The 27,549-nt window shown below is 54.8% G+C and overlaps 1 protein-coding gene across 12 annotated transcripts in view; it reads left to right on the top strand.

Moving 5' to 3' along the window:
• The window catches only part of rbfox3a (RNA binding fox-1 homolog 3a), a 261,145-nt gene that overhangs the window by 164,404 nt on the left and 69,192 nt on the right, over positions 1 to 27,549 (top strand). Inside the window, exon 1 of one of the 12 annotated variants that reach the window (XM_029836499.1) lies at positions 23,693 to 24,009. The exons of the other annotated variants lie outside the window; for them this stretch is intronic. Within the exon in view, the coding sequence (XP_029692359.1) occupies positions 23,884 to 24,009 (126 nt within the window). The 5' untranslated portion in view covers positions 23,693 to 23,883. Of the gene's footprint in view, positions 1 to 23,692; positions 24,010 to 27,549 lie in introns of those variants that run through there. 12 annotated transcript variants of the gene reach the window in all.

Raw genomic sequence — 27,549 nt, 5'->3', positions numbered from 1 at the left:
CTCTGACCCTTTGAGACTCGCTGCCGTCTCTGATGGCGCTCCGTCAGAGGAGCCTCGTCCCTGCCGCCGTGGTCGGCCCGCGGGCCTCTGGTACCAGCAGGAGGCTCCGGAGGAACTTTGATGTTTATTTCTTTTTATCATTTTCATTGTTTATGTTGTTATTTATTTGACACCAGTGAATTTTTTTTCAATTGAACGTCGATAAAACGAATTAAAAAAAGCAAATTTAGACTCTGTTGTTTTTCAGTTTTGCTCGGAATTCTTTGATTTTAGCAGTTTTGTCCCATGAGATCATTTAAATTCTGACATCACTTCCTGTTCCAGAGCTCATCGTCGTTTACAAATGTGGCGTCGGAACAGATTGGAATGACGTGAAACTCAGGATGGGGTCATGTGACTGACGGCGTTAGCAGCAGGGATGCTAATGCTAACGCAAACGTCTGGTTCCTTTTCTTCTGCTCCTCTTAAATCGGGGATTTTCCTCGTTACCCGTCAGACACGCCCCCCGACCCCGGCGTCGGCCCCGCCTCCTGTTTGAAGCGCAGGTGGCGAGCGTTACCTGCGGCCCCCCCGGGGGCCTGTCAGCCGCGCGTCAGTCCTGGAACCCGCTCGCGCCTCATTAGAATATTTATTCACCGAGCAGATGTTCTTATCCGGGCCAATTACCTCTGGCTCACATTCCCGATCGGCCCCGTGTAGATGGATGTGTACACAGGCCGTGCGGGGGCCCCGGTGCCCTGGTCCTGCGACCCCCCCTTAACGTTCCTTTGCATTAGACACTGAGAGAAAGACGGCGGGGACACGGATGGAGGAGCGCGCACGCTCCCCCCGTCTGATGAATAATTTAGTGGTGATGGGGAGGCGGGATGTATCCGTGCTCTACGTGGGCCCCCTGGACCACGGATCCACGAGGGGCCGCGGTCCTGGTCCAGGGCGCCGCTCGCTGCCACAAACGGGTCTTGATGATCCTGATCAGGACCTTCCTGGTTCCTGGAAGGTCCTGAGAGGAACCTCAAGGTTCCCGTTCCCGCCTCTTCTCCTCACTCCTGCACACGGAAGCGTCTCCGGGCTCGGGATTAGGCTCCGCCCCCCTGACTCGGCAGGTTTCCGCTGCTCTTTGAGCTGATGCAGTTTTCTGGAGCAGAACTGTTGCATCAGCAGCGCTGCAGAGGCGACGGCTCAAGCTAACAGCAGTTAGCGAACAGCAGTTAGCTTGAGCAGGATGACGTCATCTGACCCCACGCCTTTAGGATTATCTTGATTCCCGGGTGTCGACTAAAATATCTGGAAAAGTTGCGTCCAACTATTGTTCCCGCTCTTTGCTTTGATGTGCAAATATCAAAGGAGCGAAGGCTCCACCCTCTCTGGCGGCGCTAGCTGCAGCAACAGTAGCGCTCTCAGGTTTTATCTCATCCCTTCGGGCTAAAAGGTCTCGAGCTAATTACGACGAGAGTCTGACAGCAGGTTTCTCCTCGCCGCCGTCATCTTTGATATCAGCTGCACAGCTGATAAAGAGATTAAATACAGGAGAGAGGGGGGGGGGAGGGGGGGTGGGGGGGTTCTTAAACTACAGAAAGACACCCACACCAGGGAAATCACTGGTGAGTTTAGCGGAGGAAAATAGATCCGGGCGCAGTAAAAGCCTCGCGCCCGCTTATTGCACCTGCTATCATTAGCGCTTTTGTACACATGGTCGGCCTCCCAGGGAAAAGTCATTATCCAGCTGTGCCGTTATTTTTCTGCTGTTTCCTCCTGCTGGAGTGTGACTTCAGGGCTGGAGCCAGGCACCATTTAATGCCTCCAACACAATAAAGGACTCCAGCCTTAATGATGTGGGATTGGATGGCCGCGCCTCCGCCTGTCCGGGGGCTCCTGAGCGCTCGCTAGCGAGCGGCCATTTTAGCTGCGCGTCAATTCAGGCCGCCTCCCCCCTCCGGGAGCGGGGGGGGAAATAGGGAGCTGATGTGATGATTAACGGCCGTCTGTAAAGGGTCCGCTCGCGGTCTTCTGGAGGACCAGAAGGGCGCCGCTGCAGCGCGAGGGTGAAACGTCGCTAGCTGCAGCGCGAGTTAGTCTGACGTTCGCGCAAGCGAAGTTCCCCAAAGGGCAGCGAAGCCGAAGGAAAGCAGGTGTTTCTGATGTGACGAGCTGAGGTGATTAAATACTGAAGCCTTTTGTTCTAACGAGGCGACGCCACCAAAAAAAAAAAACGGACAAAGTCGGGACTCAAGCACGGATTTTGGTTCAAATGCGTCTCCAACAGCCTCTGATCGAGGCATCGGCAGCTAATGGAGGAAAAAGTCCCATTTCCCGCCAGCAGCTTTAGCTAACGACGCAGGTCGTTTCTCAGCGGCTGCAGGTGTGAGCTAGCAGAGGACATTAGCTAATTGCGGTGAACATTAGAGAGGTGTAGCAGATGCTAACTGGGTGGTGGATATCTGGCTGTGGCAGATTTTAGCTGCTGACGCTACAGTTGCCGGCCGCAGCCGCTGCTAGCTGGATGTAGCGCTGACGTGCAGACGCTGTAAAACCTTTCAGGTCACGTTCGCCGGCGCCGCCGTTTTCTCTTCCAATCAGCTGCAGGATGCTTCTTGATTTCCAGGTTGTTGGCGTGTTGCTGCAGTCTCCGCAGCGGCCTCGGAACCGTTGCAGCAGAAGGCGTGCGCGGCGCTAACGCGCCTGTGCCGCAGTTATGCCCTGAAGTGTCAGCGCTCACATAAGGGGAAGATTGGGAGGAGAAGCCGGCAACAACACGTCCGCTGGCAACTCGCCGCCCGCAAGAAGAAAACCACTTCTGGTTCCGTCTCACGCGGCGCCAGACGCCAGTTTTCCAGGGTTTTAGGCTAACGACACCTTTTGCCAATCAGGAGAATAATAACTGGGAATGTTGTTCATTTCTGGAGGAACAGGGTTTAATTTTAGCACTCAGAGGTCGACGAGACTCCACATCAAACAGTTTTGGGCCAAGATTAAATTTTCCGAGGCCGTATCAGCTGGTTGCCTCTCGTGTCCTCAGAGTTGCCTGAAAAACCTCACCGGGACACTTTCCTCGTACTCTCCAAACAAATTGTAGTAATAATTGCAATCTTGTGTCCCAACGCAGCCCGTATCTACATGCAGATATTCGTATTTGCACATATTTCCATATATTAGCATGAGCCGTGTGGAAATACTCGAAAGCCGCGTGTAATTTCACGGTAAAACAAGCTTTATATGAGCGATGCGAGCGCGCCGAGCATATTTAGGGTCCTGCATATTATTATTATTATTGTGTTATAGCATGTTATAGCATGTTATAGCATGTTCTAGCATGTTATAGCATGTAGAGCTCTTGATTGTTGCGTCTTATCCTGAATAACAAAGCTTTTGCTCAGGCTGAAGCTAGCTAGCAGTGGCGGCTATTGTGCTAATTAGCCTTGTGCCTTGTTAGCATGCTCTTAGAATGACACCTTTGAATTTTCCAACGTTCCGATGCCGAAGAGAATCCGTCTCGCTGCAGCCAGAACCCGAACGCACCCGGAAAATGTCGGAATCCCCAACGAGCTCATTGATTTTTGTCACATCCACTTTTGCGCCGATGTTTTTCATATGTGTGTTCCCGTTTATGGGCTCCATTCCGAGCCTGTTATATACTCTTCCCAATCAATGGGCGGGAGCATAAACCCCTCCGTCACGTAAAAAAGGGGCTAAAGAAAGAGCGCGGCTGTAAAATTAATGGCAGGAGAGTGACATTAGTGTTATAGGTTATTGACCGATTCCCTGGAATTTATGACCCTAATCCAGAGGCCGTGTCAAAGGGAATGAAGCAAATAAGAGCGGCGCCGACAGCCCGCCACCGGACGCCGCCGCCCGAGCCCTCACAGTAAATTGTGGCGAGGACTTTATAAGTCTCCGCGGAGGCGCCCCGGTCCTGGAGGCCGCGCCCGGGGCGGCGCTCCGTCCTCTGGGTCACATCCAGCAGGATGATGAGAACGGCTGCTGCACCTCACCTGCTGTCAGGCGCACGTGTGTGTGTGTGTGTGTGTGTGTGTGTGTGTGTGTGTGTGTGTGTGTGTGTGTGTGCGCTGCCTGCTGTCACGGTGAGTTTGGAGTGTGTTTGTCGGTGGTGGTGCGGGCCCTCATGCACTTTTCATGATGGTTATATAAGTTTGCTGTATGTTCGGATACGCGCGCGTGTGTGTGTGTGTGCGCGTGTGCGTGTGTGTGTGTGTGTGTGCGGGCTGGTCCAAGCATGTGTTAAAGCTCCAACTAGAAACAGAAATATTCAGCGTGTGTGTGAGGGGCCGGCCTGGATCCTCGGCTGCTCACACTGATAAATAATTCTCACTTAAACTCTGAATAATGTGACACAGACGTTAGCAACACGCCTGTCTGCCTGTCTGTCTGTCTGTCTGTCTGTCTGTCTGCCTGCCTGCCTGCCTGTCTGCCTGTCTACTAAATGACTGATGTAAACACTGGTTCTCCTGCTGGACCTGGGAAATGACCTTTAACCCCTCTGTTCCACCACCACCACTCTGTCTCTCTTACACACACACACTCGAACAGGTAAAGGTCATGTTGTGAGCCCCTTCCGGTGTTTTCCTCTTGACTTTAGCGTCTCTCCGTGTTTTATGAGGACATGAGTGGAACCAGTTGGTTTCCTTTAATCCTGATGGGAAAAGTGGTGCAAACATCTGGTGTCATCGCTGCTCTGCCTGACACACACACGTGTGTGAGTGTGTGTGTGTGTGTGTGTGCGTGTGTGAGTGTGTGTGTGAGTGTGTGTGTGTGTGAGTGTGTGTGCGAGTGTGTGTGTGTGTGAGTGTGTGTGTGTTTGCTCGAGGTCTCTCTGGTCCTCCCGGTGTCGCTCTGCGCCGGTTCCGTCTCCGTCCGTGCCGCGTTCTGTCCTCTCGCCGTGGTCGTGACAAGCGGCGGCGCCGCCCCACTTGTGCCCCCGCAGGATGTATGGGGCCATTCCGGCCTCGCACGGCGGAATGACTCTCATCCCGCGGCGAGTGTAATGGCGCTCGCTCTCCGGGGAGGCAGTTTTCCGTCCGCTGATCTGCTCCTCAGCGCGTTTGCTCTCCGCTCTCCTAAATTATGCATCTTCATGGCGAGAACGTGGGAGGAGCGGGCGCCACTTCTGGATGTTTACATTCAACCCAACGGGCCTCTGGTGCTGCATCGCCACGCGGACGCGTCAGCGCGGCGCCGCCATCAAACGCGCACTTGTTTTTGTCGTTTTTTGCACTTTGGCGGGAAAAATGGCGGCCACGAAAGCGGGATGATGTCGCCCGAGCGCGGAACAAACGAGGTTTTAGAGGCGTCAGAAGGATTGATGTCGGCGGTGGACGCCGCCGTCCGAGGGCGCCGCCACGCCAGGACGGGATGGAGACAAATGCACAAGAAATTCCCGCGTCGCGCTGATTGATGAGGCGCCGACACGTTCGCCGCCGTCCTTCATAAAGTGATGAACATATAAACGAGCCCCCCCCCCCCCCCCCCCCCCCCCCCCCACGGAGCGTTTTTTAATTAAAAAGAAAATTTCAATAACCTAATCAAGACGCCATTTAGGTTTGAGACGTATCGATCGGGGGGGGGGCGCTCGCTCACGCAGATGTGCAGCTTCCCGTCTCCTGGCGTTCCGAGAGCGTCTCCTCCGTCGTTCGGCTCGGTCCGGTTCACTGTCCCTCGGTCCCGCCGGCGGCGTTCCGGGGGCCGAGCGTTTGTGGATCTTCTTTATTTATTTCTTCCTCCCGCTAATGGAATTAAAAAAAGCCGCCGCCGCCGCGCGATTGAAAAAAGCCGTGCGTTAAGTTCATTAATTGAATAATGGGCAATAATAATGAATAAAAAGTATTGCTCAATTAGCGTTAGCGCACGCTCGGCTGTTCCGCTCCCTGGAATCACCTCGCTGCCGCGGCTTAATGAGATTATAATGGAATTGATACGGCAAAGGTAGTGAATTACGGCGCTACCGGAGACGCCATTAGGAATGAAATTCTAATCCTGAAACACTTGTCACGGCTAAAATAGGCCGCTGCTTTTGTTATTAGCGGCGGGGCGGCGGCGGCGCTCCCTGTGATGGCGACGCTGAAATAAAGTGATTTTCCTGGATGGCGCTAATGGCCGTGAATGTCAGCCGCTCCGGCGCTGGATCGTGGAAGCCGCCGAGGGCTCGCCGACCCAAAGGTCGGCACGGATGACGTGGCTAATTTGAGCGAAAGTGGCGGGAAACGTGGCGGCCGGGCCGCGGCGAGCCGATCCCGGCAGCGGGCTTCCTTTAGCGGCGGTTTTATCTCCGCGATGGCGTTTTTTCCTGCTCCGGAACACTCAGGATGCTGTTAAAATCGGAGGGAGATTGCTTCATAATGGAGCGCGGGAACGCCGACACACCTTGTAAATCCGCCTTATCAGCAGTTTGCGGGAGCAAGCGCATCGGAACGTTTGATTAGCGTCGGCGTTAATGTCGCGGTTCAGCCTCTGACGGCTCCGAGTCAGAGCTCAGCTGCTGGAAACGGAGAAATTAATCAGGGAAAGAGAATCCAAAGGAGCCGGAATCTGATTATCGGAGTGTCTTTATATCCCAAACTGACTCAGATTAGCTCGGGGGGGGGGGCAGCCCCTCGTATACATTCCTAATCCCTGCGCGTGCGTGTGCATACGGGCCGACACGTGCGTGTGCTTAATTAATATTTAAGCCACCTTCAGCTGCAGCCCGGAAAGGACAGGAAGGGGATTGTGTTCTCACGGATCCTTTAATCCTCCGAATTAGCAGTTTAATAACAAGAAGCCATTTGTAGATTAGGAAGATCAAGCTTCCCAGACGTGCTTGTGGACAATCTGCTTAAACGCTTTGATTTCTGATGGCGGTTAACCCCCCCCCCCCCCCCCCCCCCACGCAGCCGGCGTGCACGGCGAGGCCGCGGCCGTGAGCACGCCAACGAGCTTCCTGGAGTTTCAGGCATGTGCCGGTTCGTTATTCCGATGTTTTCTGTCGGATTAGCGATGGAGCCTGGGTTCTGGTCCGGGGGGGGCGGGGGGGCGACAGGAGGGAGGTTTAACGCAGCGTTAGCATTAGCGCTGAATGTGCACAACTCACCCATCATAAAGTCCGACGAGCTGACTCTGCCCGACTGGAAGTTCCCGGTGAACACGGCTAATTAAATCTTAAAAGGGACTTTCCGAGCGTGACCTGTGCGGGACGGGACGGCGTCCAATGACAGAGTGACATCTGTCGGAGGGCGGGGCGACCACGGGGACCCGGGGGCGGGGCCGACCACGGGGACCCGGCGCCGAGGTTCTGCTCCCCGCAACCCCGAGCTGAGCAAGCTAGGGGCACTGCGGCGCTAATCGAGCTAGCCGGAACGTCTCTGGAGTTAGCGTCCGCGGGCAGCTGTTTCACCACTTCCTGTTCTCCCGGTGAAACTTCCCAGCATGCACCGGGAGCTTCGGTGTCCACCTGCTGTAAAATTCATCATCCAACTTTAATGTGGGAACAATTTAAGAGGAAAACGACCTTTAAATAAAACAGTTTCCAGGTTTGAGCTCTTCCTTAAATAACCGATCGTGGATTTAGATCAATTCAGCGCGTCGTCATTGGAGCCCAGCGAATTTTACCCAGGTCGGAAAAGAAGTTGGATTTTTTAGCGTTGAACCTTCAGAAGGAGCCGGAAAATGAGCGACGTTCCTGATGTCCGATTATCCAGCATCTAAACTGCTGATCCGGTTCTGGGGGCCGCCGGCGGTTTGGGGGGGCTGTTTAAGAACGGCGCTCCGCCTCGTTTCTAACCCTAAGTTTTTCTAAGTTGCTATGGCTGGTTGCTGGTTGCTATGGCAACACAGAAACACAAACTTCAGGGAGAAAGGTGCTGGTTTTGACACGACGACCTGGACAAGCTAACACATGCTACCCCCACAGGTGGTCCCCCCCCCCCCCCACACACACACACAGGTGCCCCCCCCAAACAGGTGGCTGCTTTTGTCTTGTTGTCGGGGGGGGGGGGGAGCGGCGTGGAGGGGGGGGCTTTAAACATGCATGATGACCTGCATGAAATGTTGATGATGAATAATCAGCATCATGAAATGGGTCATGGGGACGAGGGAGGAAAATCCCCTCCACCCTTCTGCCCTTCCATCCTTCCGCCCTTCCATCCTTCCGCCCTTCCATCCTTCTGCCCTTCCATCCTTCTGCCCTTCCATCCTTCTGCCCTTCCATCCTTCCGCCCTTCCATCCTTCTGCCCTTCCATCCTTCCACCCTTCCATCCTTCTGCCCTTCCATCCTTCTGCCCTTCCATCCTTCCGCCCTTCCATCCTTCTGCCCTTCCATCCTTCCACCCTTCCATCCTTCCGTCCTTCCATCCTTCCGTCCTTCCACCCTTCCATCCTTCCACCCTTCCGTCCTTCCACCCTTCCATCCTTCCACCCTTCCGTCCTTCCACCCTTCCATCCTTCTGCCCTTCCATCCTTCCACCCTTCCATCCTTCCGTCCTTCTGCCCTTCCATCCTTCTGCCCTTCCATCCTTCCACCCTTCCATCCTTCCGTCCTTCTGCCCTTCCACCCTTCCATCCTTCTGCCCTTCCATCCTTCTGCCCTTCCATCCTTCTGCCCTTCCATCCTTCCACCCTTCCATCCTTCCGTCCTTCTGCCCTTCCATCCTTCTGCCCTTCCATCCTTCCATCCTTCCATCCTTCTGCCCTTCCATCCTTCTGCCCTTCCATCCTTCCGTCCTTCCATCCTTCCACCCTTCCATCCTTCCGTCCTTCCATCCTTCTGGCCTTCCACCCTTCCATCCTTCCGTCCTTCCACCCTTCTATCCTTCCGTCCTTCCATCCTTCTGCCCTTCCATCCTTCTGTCCTTCCATCCTTCTGCACTTCCATCCTTCCATCCTTCTGCCCTTCCACCCTTCTGTCCTTCCACCTTTCCATCCTTCTGCCCTTCCATCCTTCCCTCCATCCTTCCCTTCCTTCCTTCCCTTCCTCCCTCCCTTCCTTCCCTCCCTCTCTTCCTTCCCTCCATCCTTCCCTCCCTCCCTTCCCTTCCTCCCTCCCTTCCTTCCCTCCCTCCCTCGCCCATGTGCAGGAATAAAGACGTGGGATGAGTCCTTCCTGTGCTCCGCAGTCTCGGGCCGCTCCGCCACTCCGGGCTGTGGCTCCGGAGCGCCGCTCACTCGCCACACATCCTAAATAATTCACACTCTACTTCAGAATTCTCCATCGGACTCGCTGCCGCCATTAGACAGACTCTGGCTGCCACTTTCTCTTTTCTTCTTCTTCTTCTTCTTTTTCGGGGGCTTGTTTTTCACATTCCGACTTCCTCGACCCCCCAAAAACCTGGATGAGGAGGAAGATGGCGAGAAGGGAAGAGGTGAAAACGGGCGATATCGGCGGTCGTTGAGGGTTCCAACGCGCACCATCCCATAAAAAGAGGCGGTTTCCATGGAGAACAGCTCCGTGGTGGGATTTTTCCTCACTTATTTCTCCAACTCTCCTTTCTGGTCCGAGATTCCTCTTTGACATCGTCTTCCTCATGCAAAATGCATGAACGCTGCGGATCGATACGGCCCTTTAATCTCTCCACATGGAGCGCTCCGGCTCCGGCTCCGGCTCCCGCTCCGGCTCCGGCTCCCGCTCCGGCTCCGGCTCCAGCGCTGAACCCACACCCGCGGCTGCTCCTGCTGCAGCCCGGATCAGAGGCCGACCAGGAGACCTGGGACGCTGGGGGCCGTGGCCTCCGATGAAGGATGGATCCCAGTGGGTCCCGAACCCCAAAATTAGAGGAAACTGCCGGGATTTTTGTCCTCCTTTAACGGCGGGTTGCCGTTATTCCCATTCCGAACACGCTCCCGTTGCTGATCCGGAATATTTCCGCCTCCTTAATGAGCCGTCGAGTTTTCTGGCCAGTCAACAAATTACTGAAGTTTCTTATCGTCGAGCGTTTGAGTTTCCCAGTTGTTCCATTTCACGTGAGCCCCTTTTTCCGGTTATTCCGACACTTCCTTATCGGAGCGGAAGATGGTGGCAATATTTTACACCTCTGAGTGAGTCGGCCTGATGAATCGAATTCCTCTGTGCCACGGATCGCCGTTGTTGTCCGGAAACTATTAAAAACACATCAGTGATTCACACTCACTCACACTCACACACTCACTCACACACACACACACGTACTGGATCTGCTAAAAAAAACACATAAAGGAAGCAAATGTGGAGTCATCCGCGGGTGAAAATAGTCCCAAGCAGATGTACTGGACCCGTTCCCATGAAGTGGGCGGGGCGGCTCCCATGAAGTGGGCGGGGCGGCTCCCATGAAGTGGGCGGGGCGGCTCCCATGAAGTGGGCGGGGCAGCAGTAGGAATGTTGTCCCAGTCCTGCCGGCCTGTGAGACGCCGCTGAGGTGTCACAGCGAAAGAAGCTTTTCCCTCCCTTTCTTCTGCTCTCGGAGCGTTTGGAGCGTTTGGCGTTCACAAAGGAAGTTGTGCGTCGCCTCCTTTTATCAACACTTGTTTACTCCGGAGCTTCCAAATGCAGGATTTAGTGTCACATTTGTCTGGCGTTCTCCCGCCGCTCCCGCTCTTATTATCAGCCATTTTGAAGCTGTTACTCATTTTGCCGTCATTTAGTTGTTTCCGAGCGACGCCGTCGTTTCCGCGTGGCGGCACGTTGGGTCTGAGGGAGCTTTGATCATCCTGGCTACAAACACTTTTAAGAAACAAAGCAGGTTCCCAGGAACGCCGTCTTTGTGAATATTAAATGAGGGGAGTCCAAGGTAGTTTTCTCTGTCAACTGGACTGGGTTTCTTCTCTTGAAGACGTTTCGCCTTCTATCCAGAAGGCTTCTTCAGTTCTGAAATCGCTGGGGAGAGAGCTTGAGAATATATAGCCCCTGGACCATTTGCATGCTAATGATCTGGGTGGTCACCTGAGAGTCGTTAGCAGGGTCGTTGGTCGGGTCGTTGACCTAGTTTCTGTTGAGATGTCTCCCCTTTGTCTGCTGGGTCACATGGTGATGAGTCACTGGGTCTCTTGGAATGGTGTGAATGTTTGTTTTGCTGTTGGAAGGAGTGGAGGACTGCATTGTATGTGGGTGATAGGAAGTGCCTCAGGCCACCACCCCTGTTTAAGGATGGTTTCTCCAATTTAACATGGATAGCTTCCTTGACCCCCCTTTCGAACCAGCGGTCTTCTCTGGCCAGTATCCGTACTTGGCTGTCCTCGAAGGAGTGCCCACTCTCCTTTAAGTGTAAGTGGACTGCTGAATCCTGACCCGAAGAGGTGGCACGTCTGTGTTGTGCCATTCTTCTGTGTAGAGGTTGTTTGGTTTCCCCAATGTACAGTTCCTTGCATTTCTCCTGGCACTGTACAGCATAAACAACATTACTTTGTTTGGGTCTTGGTGTCTTGTCCTTTGGGTGTACTAACCTCTGTCTGAGGGTGTTGCTGGGTTTGAAATGAACCGGTATGTCGTGTTTCTGGAGGATCCTCCTAAACTTCTCCGAGACTCCAGACAGGTAGGGGATGGAAACGCTGCGGCGTTTGTTTCTCTCCTCCTCTCCTTTGCTGAGGTCTTGCTTTCTTGAGGTTTTGGTGAAGGCCCAGTCTGGGTAGCCACATGTTTTGAGAGCTGTCTTAATGTGGTTCTGTTCCTTCTTTCTGCCTTGGGATGTGGTGGGTATTTCCCTGGCCCGGTGTTGGAGAGTTCTGATCACTCCCAACTTGTGTTCCAGTGGGTGGTGAGAGTCAAACTGGAGGTACTGGTCGGTATGTGTAGGTTTTCTGTAGACTTCGATGGTGAGATTTCTGTCCTCAGTGATCTTGACTGCGCAGTCCAGAAAGGCCAGACTGTTTCCTTTTACCTCTTCCCGGGTGAATTTTACATGCTCGTCTGTTTTGTTGAGGTGATCGGAGAACGCTTCCAATTCTTGTATTTGAATTTTGACCCAGGTGTCATCCACATACCTGAACCAGTGGCTTGGCGCAGTTCCTGTGAAGGATGTCAGGGCCTGGGATTCCACCTTCTCCATGTATAGATTGGCAACTATAGGGGATACTGGTGAGCCCATGGCACAGCCATGTTTCTGCCTGTAGAAGCCTTCTCTGTACTGGAAATAGGTGGTGTTCAAACACAGGTCCAGCATGGTGCAGATTTGGGCCGGTGTTAAGGTTGTTCTTTCTGTAAGATTCTTGTCCAATAGAAGGTGCTTGTGGATGGTGTCTATGGCGCTGGCAGTGGGGATGCACGTGAAGAGTGACGTGACATCATAAGATACCATAGTCTCTTCTGGAAGTAGTGTGAGTCCAATGACTTTTTGAGCAAAGTCTTGGGAGTTTTTGATGTGGTGTGGGGTGTTGCCAACCATGGGCGACAAGATGGAGGCCAAGTATTTGGAAATGTTGTAGGTTACCGAATTGATGCTGCTTACTATGGGTCTGAGAGGGGTCCCTGGTTTGTGGATCTTGGGCAATCCATAAATGCAAGGGATGGTTTCTCCTGGATATAGACGGTAGTATTGTGGTCTGTCAATGGCTTTATCCTTTTCCAGTTTCTGTAGTAAGTCTACCACCTTCTTCTTGTATGAGCTGGTGGGGTCCCGTTTGAGTTTCTCATACGTGGCGGTATCTGTCAGAAGACTGAGTATTTTGGTGTCATAGTCAGTGGTATTGAGTACGACCGTGCACCTACCTTTGTCAGCTGGTAAGATGGTGATGTTCTTGTCCTTGGCTAAGGATGCAATGGCTCTTTTTTCCTCATTCGTGATATTGGAGGTGGGAGGTTTTGCACTAGCAAGAGCGGCTGTTACCTTGAGTCTAATCTGTTCTGCTTCTGCTTCCGGGAGTTTGTTGTTTCTAATGGCAGTCTCAGTGGCTGTGATGAGTTCGACAGTCGGTACCTCTTCAGGGGTGACTGCAAAATTCAAACCTTTGGACAGCACTTCCTCCTCGGCTTGTGTGAGCTCCCTGTCTGATAGGTTTTTTACCCATTTCTCCCGTTGTGAGTCAGACAGGGATGTGACATGGTTGGAGAAGGGGTTGGTTCCGCTGGGGTTGTGTTTTGCCAGTAGGGTGGTGAATTTTCGGATCTGACGTTCCTTGGTCCTGGTGTGTTGGGTGTGCTGAGTCCTGGAAACGAGTTTGGCTAGTCCAGTTGACAGAGAAAACTACCTTGGATACAATGACCTGGATGACTGAGAATTTACACAGACATCTTGCATCACATTTTGGGAGAGATACCCTTCGGTTGGTGCGAGAGCTTGAGAAAACAGCCAAGAAGTTAGCGGACTTTAAGAACCACCTCCGCTACAACCTCAGATGTCGACAGCAGAAGATGACTCCCACCTGTCTACGCATCAGATCAACAGTAAAAGGACACAGAGCCCAGGTAATTCTTCACATGACGGAAAAACGCTTACTCAATGAAAGGATCAGACAAATCCACTTTACCATAAACACCCTGGAAGCTAAGTTAGATGAAAGAAGGGAGGAACTACACCTACTGCTCCCCTCTGAAGTAATGGAAGAAATAGCCAAACTCGTTTCCAGGACTCAGCACACCCAACACACCAGGACCAAGGAACGTCAGATCCGAAAATTCACCACCCTACTGGCAAAACACAACCCCAGCGGAACCAACCCCTTCTCCAACCATGTCACATCCCTGTCTGACTCACAACGGGAGAAATGGGTAAAAAACCTATCAGACAGGGAGCTCACACAAGCCGAGGAGGAAGTGCTGTCCAAAGGTTTGAATTTTGCAGTCACCCCTGAAGAGGTACCGACTGTCGAACTCATCACAGCCACTGAGACTGCCATTAGAAACAACAAACTCCCGGAAGCAGAAGCAGAACAGATTAGACTCAAGGTAACAGCCGCTCTTGCTAGTGCAAAACCTCCCACCTCCAATATCACGAATGAGGAAAAAAGAGCCATTGCATCCTTAGCCAAGGACAAGAACATCACCATCTTACCAGCTGACAAAGGTAGGTGCACGGTCGTACTCAATACCACTGACTATGACACCAAAATACTCAGTCTTCTGACAGATACCGCCACGTATGAGAAACTCAAACGGGACCCCACCAGCTCATACAAGAAGAAGGTGGTAGACTTACTACAGAAACTGGAAAAGGATAAAGCCATTGACAGACCACAATACTACCGTCTATATCCAGGAGAAACCATCCCTTGCATTTATGGATTGCCCAAGATCCACAAACCAGGGACCCCTCTCAGACCCATAGTAAGCAGCATCAATTCGGTAACCTACAACATTTCCAAATACTTGGCCTCCATCTTGTCGCCCATGGTTGGCAACACCCCACACCACATCAAAAACTCCCAAGACTTTGCTCAAAAAGTCATTGGACTCACACTACTTCCAGAAGAGACTATGGTATCTTATGATGTCACGTCACTCTTCACGTGCATCCCCACTGCCAGCGCCATAGACACCATCCACAAGCACCTTCTATTGGACAAGAATCTTACAGAAAGAACAACCTTAACACCGGCCCAAATCTGCACCATGCTGGACCTGTGTTTGAACACCACCTATTTCCAGTACAGAGAAGGCTTCTACAGGCAGAAACATGGCTGTGCCATGGGCTCACCAGTATCCCCTATAGTTGCCAATCTATACATGGAGAAGGTGGAATCCCAGGCCCTGACATCCTTCACAGGAACTGCGCCAAGCCACTGGTTCAGGTATGTGGATGACACCTGGGTCAAAATTCAAATACAAGAATTGGAAGCGTTCTCCGATCACCTCAACAAAACAGACGAGCATGTAAAATTCACCCGGGAAGAGGTAAAAGGAAACAGTCTGGCCTTTCTGGACTGCGCAGTCAAGATCACTGAGGACAGAAATCTCACCATCGAAGTCTACAGAAAACCTACACATACCGACCAGTACCTCCAGTTTGACTCTCACCACCCACTGGAACACAAGTTGGGAGTGATCAGAACTCTCCAACACCGGGCCAGGGAAATACCCACCACATCCCAAGGCAGAAAGAAGGAACAGAACCACATTAAGACAGCTCTCAAAACATGTGGCTACCCAGACTGGGCCTTCACCAAAACCTCAAGAAAGCAAGACCTCAGCAAAGGAGAGGAGGAGAGAAACAAACGCCGCAGCGTTTCCATCCCCTACCTGTCTGGAGTCTCGGAGAAGTTTAGGAGGATCCTCCAGAAACACGACATACCGGTTCATTTCAAACCCAGCAACACCCTCAGACAGAGGTTAGTACACCCAAAGGACAAGACACCAAGACCCAAACAAAGTAATGTTGTTTATGCTGTACAGTGCCAGGAGAAATGCAAGGAACTGTACATTGGGGAAACCAAACAACCTCTACACAGAAGAATGGCACAACACAGACGTGCCACCTCTTCGGGTCAGGATTCAGCAGTCCACTTACACTTAAAGGAGAGTGGGCACTCCTTCGAGGACAGCCAAGTACGGATACTGGCCAGAGAAGACCGCTGGTTCGAAAGGGGGGTCAAGGAAGCTATCCATGTTAAATTGGAGAAACCATCCTTAAACAGGGGTGGTGGCCTGAGGCACTTCCTATCACCCACATACAATGCAGTCCTCCACTCCTTCCAACAGCAAAACAAACATTCACACCATTCCAAGAGACCCAGTGACTCATCACCATGTGACCCAGCAGACAAAGGGGAGACATCTCAACAGAAACTAGGTCAACGACCCGACCAACGACCCTGCTAACGACTCTCAGGTGACCACCCAGATCATTAGCATGCAAATGGTCCAGGGGCTATATATTCTCAAGCTCTCTCCCCAGCGATTTCAGAACTGAAGAAGACTTCTGGATAGAAGGCGAAACGTCTTCAAGAGAAGAAACCCAGTCCAGTTGACAGAGAAAACTACCTTGGATACAATGACCTGGATGACTGAGAATTTACACAGATAAATGAGGGGAGGAAACGTTCCATCATCTAACAAAAGTTCTTGGGTAAACGGAATAAAAGATCAGCGGCTTTGATTAGCAGCTGCTTCCTCTTTACGATCGCACACCTGGAACAAAGAGAAGTTTACGGATGGAGAGCGACTTCCCTTCTGCTGGGAATCACGCGCTCCGTGTCGGTAATTCTAACTTAGGAATTCTAAAAGAGCCAGTGGACAGCGAGGCGACCGTGTTACCGTGGTTTCCGGGACACTTAGCGATGTTTCTGTCCTGCTAGCGGCTAGCTTAACTTCCCGACAGAGGAGCTAAAGCTTCGGTGCAGCTGCGTGAATCCCATCAGGCGTAAATGACCCAATATGGCTGATGCATTAGCTCCGCCCCCCTCCATCCCATAATGCAATAAGCTTTTGTCCACCCATCCTTTGAACTGTTTCCTTGGCGGCTGCGTGCCGCGTCTGGATGAATTAAGGAGGCGGGAATGGGGTTATGTCAAGTAGACGGAGGTGCCGGCTCTGTGCGGATGCTTCCGTACCTCCGTCTCCCTGAGGGGGGCGGGAACGCCAGCCCCCCCCCTTCGCCCCCCCCCACCTGTAATGAGAAAGGCGACAGACGAGGCTCCGTCAGCAGCACCTACTGACAGATAGCGTTTAGAGACGGGAGAGGGAGCGTTCGGGAAGGCGTGCGAGCGTCCCAGGAAGTAATCCGGCAGCGTGCGCGTGACTGATGGCGGCCGACGTGCACGGCGGGGGAAGCCCATCCTTCTGGCCGGGCCCGAGCACACACACCTCTGACACCGGGGTGTGTGTATATGTATGTTTGTAATTTTGCCACGCCCCGCCGACGTTGACACTTGAACATTTTTCCGTGGATCCCGTCCGTTTTCCGCCCTCAACGGGGCGGCGGGAACAAGCGGCAGCCTCTGAAATATTGAGCAGGAGCGCGGCGTTCCCGCCCTCGCTCCCTCGCTCGCTCGCGATCATATTACATTCATGACTCCCACTCCACAGATATTACGCTCACATTTCTTCCGCCTCCTTCGGGCAGAATTTCCTCAACCCTCTCTCTCCCCGCCGCCGTCGTTCCGGGGCTGATGTCCGTGGAAAATCTGTATCGGCGCGAGAGTCCCTGCGGCGAGGTTTCGATGGCGGCGCGATTGGAGGGAGGTGGCGGGGGATGTGGTCAGAGGGCAGGGTTGGATCTTAGGTAACAAGAGCGGGCGCCCGGGGCGGCTCACGCTGCACGGGGGTGGGGGGGGGGGGCGGCGTTCCGCATGGAGAGCAGCACTGCAGCAAACAGCCAGACGCTGAGGGAAGCGTGGCGGAACGCTCCCACACCAACTTTATATTTAGAGCTTCTATTTAAGTAGCACTTCTCCAAACACAGCGCTTAGCTAACAGGCTAAAAAGGACGCAGACGCCGCATCAAACATTTACGACTGAAGCAACTCGCCGCAAAGCTCCGATGTTGTGACGGCGGCAGGCGGCACGCCGCGACACGGACGCCGCGTGGATGCCGACCGGAGGGGGGGTGGATGAGCGAGGAGTTCGGGAACGCAGCCTGACGTCAGGCTTTGAACGAATTAGCACGTCGTCGTTGTTGTTGTTGTTCACCTCCGGACCAGTTCTGACACACATTCCGTGCTAGCGCGCTAACGCTCGCGCGCGCTTCCCTCACGCTGTGAGTTCGACGCCGCGTCCTGACCGATATTGGTTGGATTTAATAAGAACAGCCTGCAGATTTAGTCAGCAGAAGCGTGAATGTGTGCTGATGAATATTTGATGTTCCACCCAAAACGCTAGCCTCCAACTGCCGCCCGCAGCCACGCGCGCGCCTTCGTTATCAACGCGCTGGGAATAGCACAGATATTTATTGAACACTGCTTTTCCGTGAACAGAACCAGAAGCACTTTTCCTGTTCCGTCCTCGCCGAGCCCCTCCCACCCGCAGCGCTAACTTTTTAACCAGGCGGCTGAACGTTAGCTAGGTGCAGCCAGGTTTGAGGGCCGGTAAACGAGGCTCCCGCTCCGGTAATCCCAGTGAAGTTTGCGCGGACACAGATGAGGCGGATTTGAGTGGATGTAAACAGCGGAGTGACTCATTTTTGAGTGCGCTTTTCCATTTCTGGGCGCTCCGTCGGGCATCTTGGCTCCATAAATCATCTCCAGCTGCCGTCTGGCTCTGATTCGATGACACGTTTGATAGATTAATTATACTTTTAGAGATTCTGGTAATTAGGGATGTTTGAACGTGAAAGTGTAGTGCTGGAACTGGACGCTTTTTAGCATCGATTAGTTCAGGGATCCAGCACTTTTTTCCCCCGCGAAATGGGAAAAGAACTCATCCATTAGTCCAAACATGCAAAACTTGTAAATTTACGACTCTTGAAGTCAAACAATGTTGTAATATTTGGAAATTTCACTTAAGGTTAATGAAATTTCTAGAATCTCTGCGAACCTTTTAGTGCATCAGGAGATTAGCTTGTTTTACAGGTGGGAAAGAAGCGTCCGCCGGGAAGCTAGCCGCTCAGATAGCGTTCGTGTTAGCAACGTCCGGTTTATAGGAGAGGAGGCGCCGAGTCGTGGGAAGGTGAGCGCCGACGGCCTGAATCTGAGCGCCGCCATCATCCGCAATGATCCCGTTTATTGATTTTGAAATACTTCCAGGTGCGGCTGTAAACACACTTCCGACATAAATCGTCCAGGTGTTTCGGGCGGCGACAGTCGCGCTGCACGTTCCTCGCCGCGGCCGCGCGTGTCGGCCGGTATTGATGGACCATTCCTCACTCGCCGCTGCTAAATGTGGGAGCGGCGTGAACCCCTGACCCCCTCTGGGAGAAACGGCAGCGTTCCCAGTTGTGGGGAAATAAGTCCCGGTTCCCCGACTGCCTGTTTGGAGTAATGGTCAAAGGTACGGCTGCTCGGAGGGGACATTACCGGCATGACCAATCTGCTCCCAAATGGAATGCTCTTTATGTCACTCCACCAATCTATGTAATTGACTTCGCTTTGGGCTCCAGACATTATAGTCGGGGTCGCCCTTTTCCCTTTTCCTCTTCCGGACGTCGATGAGATCCGGAACGTACGGAGCTGATGGATTTTTGAAAATGATCGCTCCTGATAGAAATGAATCAGGGACATTTTGGGGCCCAGCGATACGCCCGCGTCCCAAACGGGTCTTTTCCTGCTGCAGGAACGCGCCACAGCAACGTTCGGGCGGTGGCGGCGGGGACGGTGGCGGCGGGGACGGGGACGGCGGCGCTAACAGACGCTTTAATAACCCCGTTTTTATCTCTCCTCCATCGACTCCTTCGCCTCTTAAAGGGAAACGCTCCGACCCTGCGGCGCCGCCGGCGTGTGCACGTTAGCCTCTCCGCGTACATTCGGTCGCCACACGCTCGCACGCCAGCGTGTGACATCATCGCCCGCAGCCACTTTTGCCAGCGCTGAATTTTTCATCATTGATCTGATGTGAGTTCCTCGCTCGCCCGTCGCTCCGCCTGTCAGCTCTCTCTCCATCAGCGCCTCCGCTCGGCCTCCAGGCCCAACATGGCGCCGGTTATCAAGCCCCGTTCTGACGCCGCTCCCCCCCGCCAGGCGCAGCCGCCCGGCCCCCCCGAGCCCGCCGGACCTTCGGATAAGAGGGTGGTAAAACGCTCGATGTATTGACGCGGCTGTCCGTGGCCATAAAGCTCCATCACCGCGCCGCCGCCTTCGCTTCCTTGTCAAAGCGGCGGGAGGAGCGGCGTGCGGCGTGGAGCGGTGATGTATGGCGGTGTGGGAGCAGAGTCAGTAACCCTTCCCGTTCTGCTCTGCCTCCTCCAGAAGCGTTCCTTTGTGTTGGCGCTAAAAGCGCGGGTGAGCGATGATGGCGGCGAGCTGCCGATGGCGGCGGCGCTGCATTAGTTCGCCGTAAAGAAGCCGTGATTTCTGAGACGAGGCGGGCGAAAACGTCCCAGGATGAATGGAAGCCGCGGCCTCCGCGTCCCGGCGTCCGGCCGCTGCGCCGACCTGCGGCCGCTCCGGCGCCGCCCGGAACGTCCCTTTAATCAAAATTTGGAATCGATGCGTCAGCGCGCGACAGCCGCCGCGCTCGGAAAAACATCGTTCAGCGGCCGGCGGATATCGGCAGCTGGAGATGTGTGTGAGACGAATGCGTCTCATTTGGAGAGCGTGTGTGTGTGTGTGTGTGTGTGTGTGTGCGTGTGTGTGTGCGTGTGTGTGTGCGTGTGTGTGTGCGTGTGCGTGTGTGTGTGCGTGTGTGTGTGTGCGACGCCCCCGCCCACCCCCACCTCGTGGCTCTGCCTCCTAATTACTCAGATCTGCGCTCAAAGTGAAGAAATAACGAAGGAGCGCCTTAATTATGCCTCCAGACAAAGAAGCGGCGACGCCTCCGCTGAGACGGGTGAGGGCAGGTTAAACAGGAGCCCCCCCCCCCACCCACCCCCCCTCCTCGGGGCACCCGCCACCGGTCAGCCTGACATGATGCGGCGCGGATCGGCGGGAAGGAGGAACGGAGCGCCGGTCTTGGGAGCGGAGCTGGGAGGCTTTGTTATCTCTAACAGATATGACACAACCTTTAATTAGTGGGGATCCCTGAAGCTCCGGGCCTCAGATATAATCAGCGGACCTTTAGCGAGAGCTCGCCCCCCCCCCCCACGTACCCCGGGGGCGGGCTGATTGAGGCGTCCTCGTGCCCCCTCTTCTGTGGCGGGCTCGGCCGGCACTCTGGAGATGCCAGATAATGAGGCAGCCTGTCAGAGGGGCACTTCAAGGGTGCCCCCCCCCCCGAAAAGGCCTCGCCGCCCCCCCCACGCCAGCACCAAACGCTGCTTTGTTTCTGCTCCCAGCGTCTCAGGGGGTCGGCAGCGTCCGGCCCGGTCCTGCCCCCCCCCCCCCCCCCCCCCCCCAGGCCTGAACCACTTGTTCGCAGTCGAGCATTTCCAAGAATGAGGAAAATCTGGAGGATTTTCCTTGTTCAAAGACAAATATTCCCCCTTTTTTCCTTTTTTCCTGCTTCATTCATCACAGTTTAATCACCAAAGTTTCTGGTTACGCTGCAGTTTTAATTTAGCGCCATAATCATTATTAAATATCATCATATAAATCACCATATAATGTTCCCTCCGTCTGAATATTAAAGACACGGAGGCAGAAATATTCCGGTTCTCCTCCTGGAGGGGGGGCTGTGTGCACGGTGCAGAGGAGGGAAAAGTTCCCTTCAGGAGGGAAAACCGGCGCCGACGGGACGAGGCGGAAAAAACAAACGTCTTCATCCTCGGCTGCCGGGATTAAACACGAGTCCCGTTAATTGTGTTTGTCAGGTTTTATCCAGGAACGTGGCGCTTTTCCCAAAATCTTCCACTCCTCATGTTGAAACTTCCAGTCCCTCCTCGGAGACGTGACGGATTTATTTGGATTGTGGCACCTTTGATCTCTTTCCTGCGTCAGGTCAACGGCTAGCTTAGCCCCAGCTACCGCACGCTAACACGACGTTCCACGGACTCGCGGACGTCGTCCGGCCTTCCTGCGTTATTGTCCTGATGGGAGTTAAGGGACATAAACGGTCGTCCGGTATGAAGACGGGGGCGAGCGCGCGTATCGATCGGCGGTCGCACCATCAACAGCGGAGAATCGTTGGGGCCCCATTAGCCGCCGCCGCCATTGCCTCTGATTATTGCTGACTGAGCGCGGCGGCTTTTTACTGCTGCTCTCGACCTTTTCGCGCTGAAACGCCGGCGGTTAGCTGCTAACGTTCCGGGGGCGGCTCAAAACCTGGCGGCGCTTCAGATCTGATCGAGACCCGGCTCATCCCGGAGGACGCCGACACGCCGGGCAGATGTGGCAGAGTCGCCACTGATGGCGGTGGTGGTGGTGTCACCATGATTACCGCCATTATCAGGAGGCGGCGGCGGCGGCGGCGGCGGCGGCGGAGACAAAGCAAGACAAACAGCAGCAGTGATGAGGAGGATGATGATTAAGATCACTTCTTCTTCTTCTCCTCCTTCTTCTTCTTCTCCTTGTGGTGATGAGTGTGAACCGCACACGCCGGTTGTTGATCTCGCTTTAATTGGCAGAACAGCGGCGCCGGGAGTTAACCGAGGATATCGCCGCCGCGTCTGAGCGCTTTGATTTCACATGACAAAAAGAAAAAGCCACCTTTGAGAACATTCCAGCGGCGCTCTTTGAAGGCAGCGATCCGCCGGCGCTCATTTGAATTATTAACTGCAGCCGAGCGACAGACAGGAAGGAGGAGAGAGCGGGAGACGGCGGGACGACACGGAGATGGATCGCCGCCGTTAGCGGGCGATGCCGGGCCGATCAGCCTGGAACGCCGCCGCGTTTCTGCCGTGACTGATCTGCGCATCAAACGCTCGGGCCAATTATCCAGGAGTGAGCCTGTGTACCTGCAACAAAGATGGCCGCCGCCGGAGGCCGGCGTCCTTTGAGTTACCGCCGGCTGCCGTTTCTGTCTGTCGACTTCATTAACGAGTGGCGCAGACGCCTAATTGTGGGTCAGGCTCGCTCCCGCTGCATGCTGGGAGCTGTTTAATCTGTGCACGGTGAGTTAATTCTCCTCCGTGGTCGTGTTGCGTCTCCCTCAGCGGGAGCCTATTATCCCGCCCGCCGGCGAAGGTGAGACCGCGGGAATGTGGTGGTCGCCGCTCCGCCGTCGGCTCCGCCTCTTTTCTTCTCTGCGTAGCTTCCGTCCGGCCCACCTGGCTAACGGGGCCTTTGCTCATTACTGTTCGTAACCGGCGCTAGCACCAGGCTAACCGGAGCCTAGCTAGGCTAGCGCGTGCATCGGGATACGATGTCGGCAGGATTCGGGGTTCGGACTCGTTTCATCAGAGTCACCGTAAATGTGCAGAATATTCCGAAACCTGCCGACGACAGCGGCGTTCCGCCGCTCCGTGCCGCGGCGTCAAGCTAGCGTTTACGTCAGATCAGACTGTGACGGTTCTGGTGCCTCCAAACCCGACAGTGAGGCCCGCGTCCCAACAGAACCCTCTCGTCGTCTTCTCGCCGTGGTTCTGGCGTGCTCAGTCGGGCGCCGCCGGCTGGATATCCTCAGGTATATCCTCTTCCGCACATATTTTTCCTGATTTCCCAGATTTAGAGTTCAGGTGAACTCCTTTTAATAGCGGGAAGAGTTTGGTGTCAGCTGGTTCCGACCCGCTCCCAGCTGGTCTTTGGGTACTCATTTACCTCTTAAATGTTCCCGACCGTTCGTGTCCTTGAGCGCAGAATGCTCCCGGTCACTGGGGGGGGGGTACATGTGTGTTTTTGTGAAGGGGGGGCAATTAAAGGGGGCCCGCGGTGTCCCGCGAGGTGCTAATGCCCCGGATCAGCTGTTCTAATGTCATTCACATCCCCGCTGTTATTCAGCAGCGTTTGATGTATGGATCCTTCGGGGACTTCATCAGTAACCCCCCCCACACCACCCCCACCACTTTTATAACCCCACCCTAACCTACCCAACCCCCCGTCTCCTCCACAACCCCCCCCCCCCCACCTCGCAGAACCTCCCCCTCTGTGTCTGAATGCTTGGGTTGGCTTTTATGGCTGAAAGTAAACAGAGAAGAGAGAGAAAGAGAGAGGGAAGAAGAGAGGGAGGGAGAGAGAGAGAGAGGGGGGGGGGGAGAGGGAAGAAGAGAGGGAGGGAGGGAGGGAGGGAGAGAGTGAGGGAGGGGGGAGAGAGGGAAGGGAGAGAGAGAGGGAGGGAGGGAGAGGAGAGAGAGAGAGGGAAGAAGAGAGCGAGGGGGAGAGAGAGAGGGAGGAGAGAGAGAGGGAGGAGAGAGAGGGAGGGAGCTCCAGTGACAGAGGGGAACGTGCACATTGTCCGTGCGCTCTCGCCTCGCCGCTACATCCTCAATAGAGACAAAAGGCAGCGAGAGGAGAAAAAGGAGAGAATTAAAAGCGGAGAGAAGGATCCAGAGAGAGAGAGCGAGCGAGCGAGCGAGCGAGGATCTCCCTGCTAAATGCGCAAAGCGTCCCGTCCCCCCCCGCTGAGCTCCATGGCCAACTCCGGCTGCCTGCTTCTCTCCGGCTCCGGGATGCTACCGCACTCGCTCCAGTGTCCCCCCGCGTTCCTCTACCTGCCCGAGGTAAGACCGGCTGCTCCCCCCCCCCCCCCGTCCCCGTCCCCCCCCCACGGGGGCACGTGATGCATCGTTGTGCTCCTACTTTCACCTCCTCCTCCCACCTCCTAACCCTTGACCCTGGGGGGGCGAGCCCACTCCTTCCATTTCATCCTCTTGTTTATCTATTATTGTGATGGGGGGGTCACACAGCGTTTGATCTGTTGGGGATCTTCCTCCTCCCTCTTCCTCCTCACTCCTTTGCCGTGAAGCTTCAGTGTGTTCTGTATTGGAACTTGAGTTTCTGTAACAGTTTCAATAACACGTTAATAACACGTTAATAACATGTTAATAACACGTTCACGTCTGCTGCCATCAGCAGTTTTTGGTGTTGCGTTGGTGCCATTTGCTGCTCTGCTGCTATCGCGGTGTTTAAACGTGTGTTTCAACGTGTTTAGACGTGTTTTTAAACGTGTTCGGAACGTTGAGAACTAATTTTTTCAGGATTTCTTTGTTTTTCTTTCTAAAATTCTGACAAACCTGAAACTGGATTTTTATGAGGGGAAAAAGTGACTCCAGCTTGTTTAATTCCCAGTTAGTGGGCTGGGCTAGTGGGAGGGGCCTGGGCTACTGGGAGGGGCCTGTGCTAGTGAAAGGGGCCTAGTCATTGGGAGGGGCCTGGGCTAGTGGGAGGGGCCTGGGCTAGTGGGAGGGGCCTGCTTTTACTTGTACAGCATGTGATGCGGAAAACTGCTCATGGTGTAAACTCCTCAATTGGAGTCCTCTTCTTCCTCCTCTTCCCTTTTCTCCTCCTCCTCCTCTTCTTCCTTTTTCCCCTCTTTCTCCTCTTCTACCTTTTTCTCCTTTCCCTCCTCCTCTTCTTCATCATCCTCCTCCTCTCCCCCCCCCCCCCTCCCATCTGTCCCTGGCTAGCTCACCCCGCCGGGGATGTGGGAATGCTGGGGTGGGTGGAGGCATGTGAACGACCAGACGTCCCAACACATCTGATTTTCCGATTTGTTCCCGTCAGTCATGTACGATACCGTAGGGCTGCTAACGTGTCCAGCAGGGGGCGCTGCCACCGTAGCCACGGACCTGTGAGCGTTGACCGTCTCGTTCTCTTTTATCCCAACTGTGGCTCCAGCTCAGCGCTGCCCCCCTCTGTTTCTGCCGGTACTGCAGCGTTCCATTCACACCGGCTCAGGATAAACAAGGTACAAATGAATCCGTTCTGGAATTTTCAGCATCTTTTCATGTCGACGCCCATCAGAACTTTTCTTTGATGGCTCCTTTGATCTGATGTTCCTCCGCCCCCCACGAGGCCCGTGCCTTCCTTCACGGGGGGCTGCCCCCGTTTCCCGCCCTCGCCACGGTGCGGCGGCGGCGGCGGCTCCTGCGAGCTGCCAGCCGGAGAACAGGAGGGGACTAGATTGAGGTGATAGCCTCTGCTCGCGGTTTGTTTGCATTTCAAATAAGACGCGTATTAAGTTGGCCGGGATCGGCTTTGCTCATTATGTGGGAACATGGAGCGCCGCGCTATCACAGGGAGGCAGGAGTTTATTACAGGAAAGATTAGCGGCGCCGCGCGCCTGCGTCCGTGTTTGGGTCCGTGTTCTCAGGCACTTTCGCTTTGATGCTCTTTGTTGTCGGCGGCGGCGCGTCGAAATCCGAGCTAAATGTTTGTTTTCATTAACACGAGGAGGCTCCCTGCGGCGAGGCGGCAACTGTGCGCCTCCGATTACGGAATAAAATAAATATAACGGAGCGAAGGGCTGGGCCGGGGCCAGGACCAGGTCCGGTCCGGGCCAGGACCAGGGCCAGGACCAGGGCTGGACCAGGGCCGGACTGGACCAGGGCCAGGACCAGGGCTGGACCGGGACCAGGGCTGGGCCAGGGCCAGGACTGGGGCCGGGCCAGGGCCGGACCAGGACCGGGGCCGGGCCAGGGCCGGACCAGGACCGGGGCCGGGCCAGGGCCGGACCAGGACCGGGGCCGGGGCCGGGCCAGGGCTGGACCAGGACCAGGGCTGGGCCAGGGCCAGGACTGGGGCCGGGTCAGGGCCGGACCAGGACCCGGGCCAGGGCCGGCTACGATGGCGACCAGCACACGTAGCGGCGCCGCTGCTTGTTCTGGATTTGTGAATGATGGCGGTTCTGCGGGAGCGTGCTGTCGCCGTGGGCCCGTATTAAAGTATGAATATATTTATGGCACCGGCCCAAACTGACGGGTCGCTCCCGGTCGTTAGCAGCCGTCTTCCCCGCCATAAAAACGCAGCTTCTCATGGATTTCCTATTTACCAGGCGCTGGGTGGGCATATGGCAGCGCTCGTAAACGGAACTCTATTATCTGAGACGGTGCTGCCGGGTGGTACCGAGGTGTTCTAAGGAGGGGCGGCGCCGGTGTCGCTGCGCCACGGTGATTTGGATCTCCGAATCTGCCGGAGTTGCTCCGCTCTGTTCCGCAGTCATTGATTCCTCGTCTGCGGTTTCTTTGGTTCCTGGTCAAGGTTGTTCCCAGTGAGGGAACAGCGCCCCAGAACCCTGGAGCGCCGCCCCAGAACCCTGGACCCCCGCCCCAGAACCCTGGACCCCCGGCCCAGAACCCTGGACCCCCGCCCCAGAACCCTGGAGCGCCGCCCCAGAACCCTGGACCCCCGCCCCAGAACCCTGGACCCCCGCCCCAGAACCCTGGAGCGCCGCCCCAGAACCCTGGACCCCCGCCCCAGAACCCTGGAGCGCCGCCCCAGAACCCTGGACCCCCGCCCCAGAACCCTGGACCCCCGCCCCAGAACCCTGGAGCGCTCCCACACTCAGAGATACAAGCTACACCCAAGTCTGAGGTGTGTTTGGAGAACCAGGACAGGAACCACAGTTCAGGGACTGATTTAATATTGGTCTTTGAGTAACCACACACACACACACACACACACACACACACTCTCACACACACACTCACACACACACACACACACACTCTTTCACTCACACTCTCACACACACACTCTTTCACTCACACTCTCACACACACACTCTTTCACTCACTCTCTCACACACACACTCTTTAACTCACTCTCTCACACACACACTCTTTAACTCACACACTCTCACACACACACACACACACTCTCTTTCACTCACACACACACACTCTTTCACTCACACACACAGACTCACACACACACACTCTCACACACTCTTTCACTCACACACACACAGACTCACACATACATACTTTCACACACACACACTCTTTCACACACACACACACACACACACACACACACACTCTTCCCCCTGCTTTATAAATGTGCGGTGGGGCGTTCTGGGAATTGCCCTGACACACTTCCCCTTCAGTCGGGGCCTTGATCCCCCCCCCACTCCCCCCCCCCCCTCCCGTTCAGGGGGACTTTAGCTCTGGAAGGATCCAGGTTGGCGGTCTCTGGGGGCGGGGCTAATGCGATTGGCGCACAGACGGTTCCGTCCTGGGGGATAATTATCGTGGGCCGAGCTGCACTATTGACAGCTGTAAATGGAGACGCTGGCGGCGCCGCCCTAATGGGCCCCCCCC

Source organism: Takifugu rubripes, chromosome 5, assembly GCF_901000725.2.
Source record: "Takifugu rubripes chromosome 5, fTakRub1.2, whole genome shotgun sequence".
Classification (NCBI taxonomy): Eukaryota; Metazoa; Chordata; class Actinopteri; order Tetraodontiformes; family Tetraodontidae; genus Takifugu; species Takifugu rubripes.
This window is presented reverse-complemented; position numbering and strand designations above follow the sequence as displayed.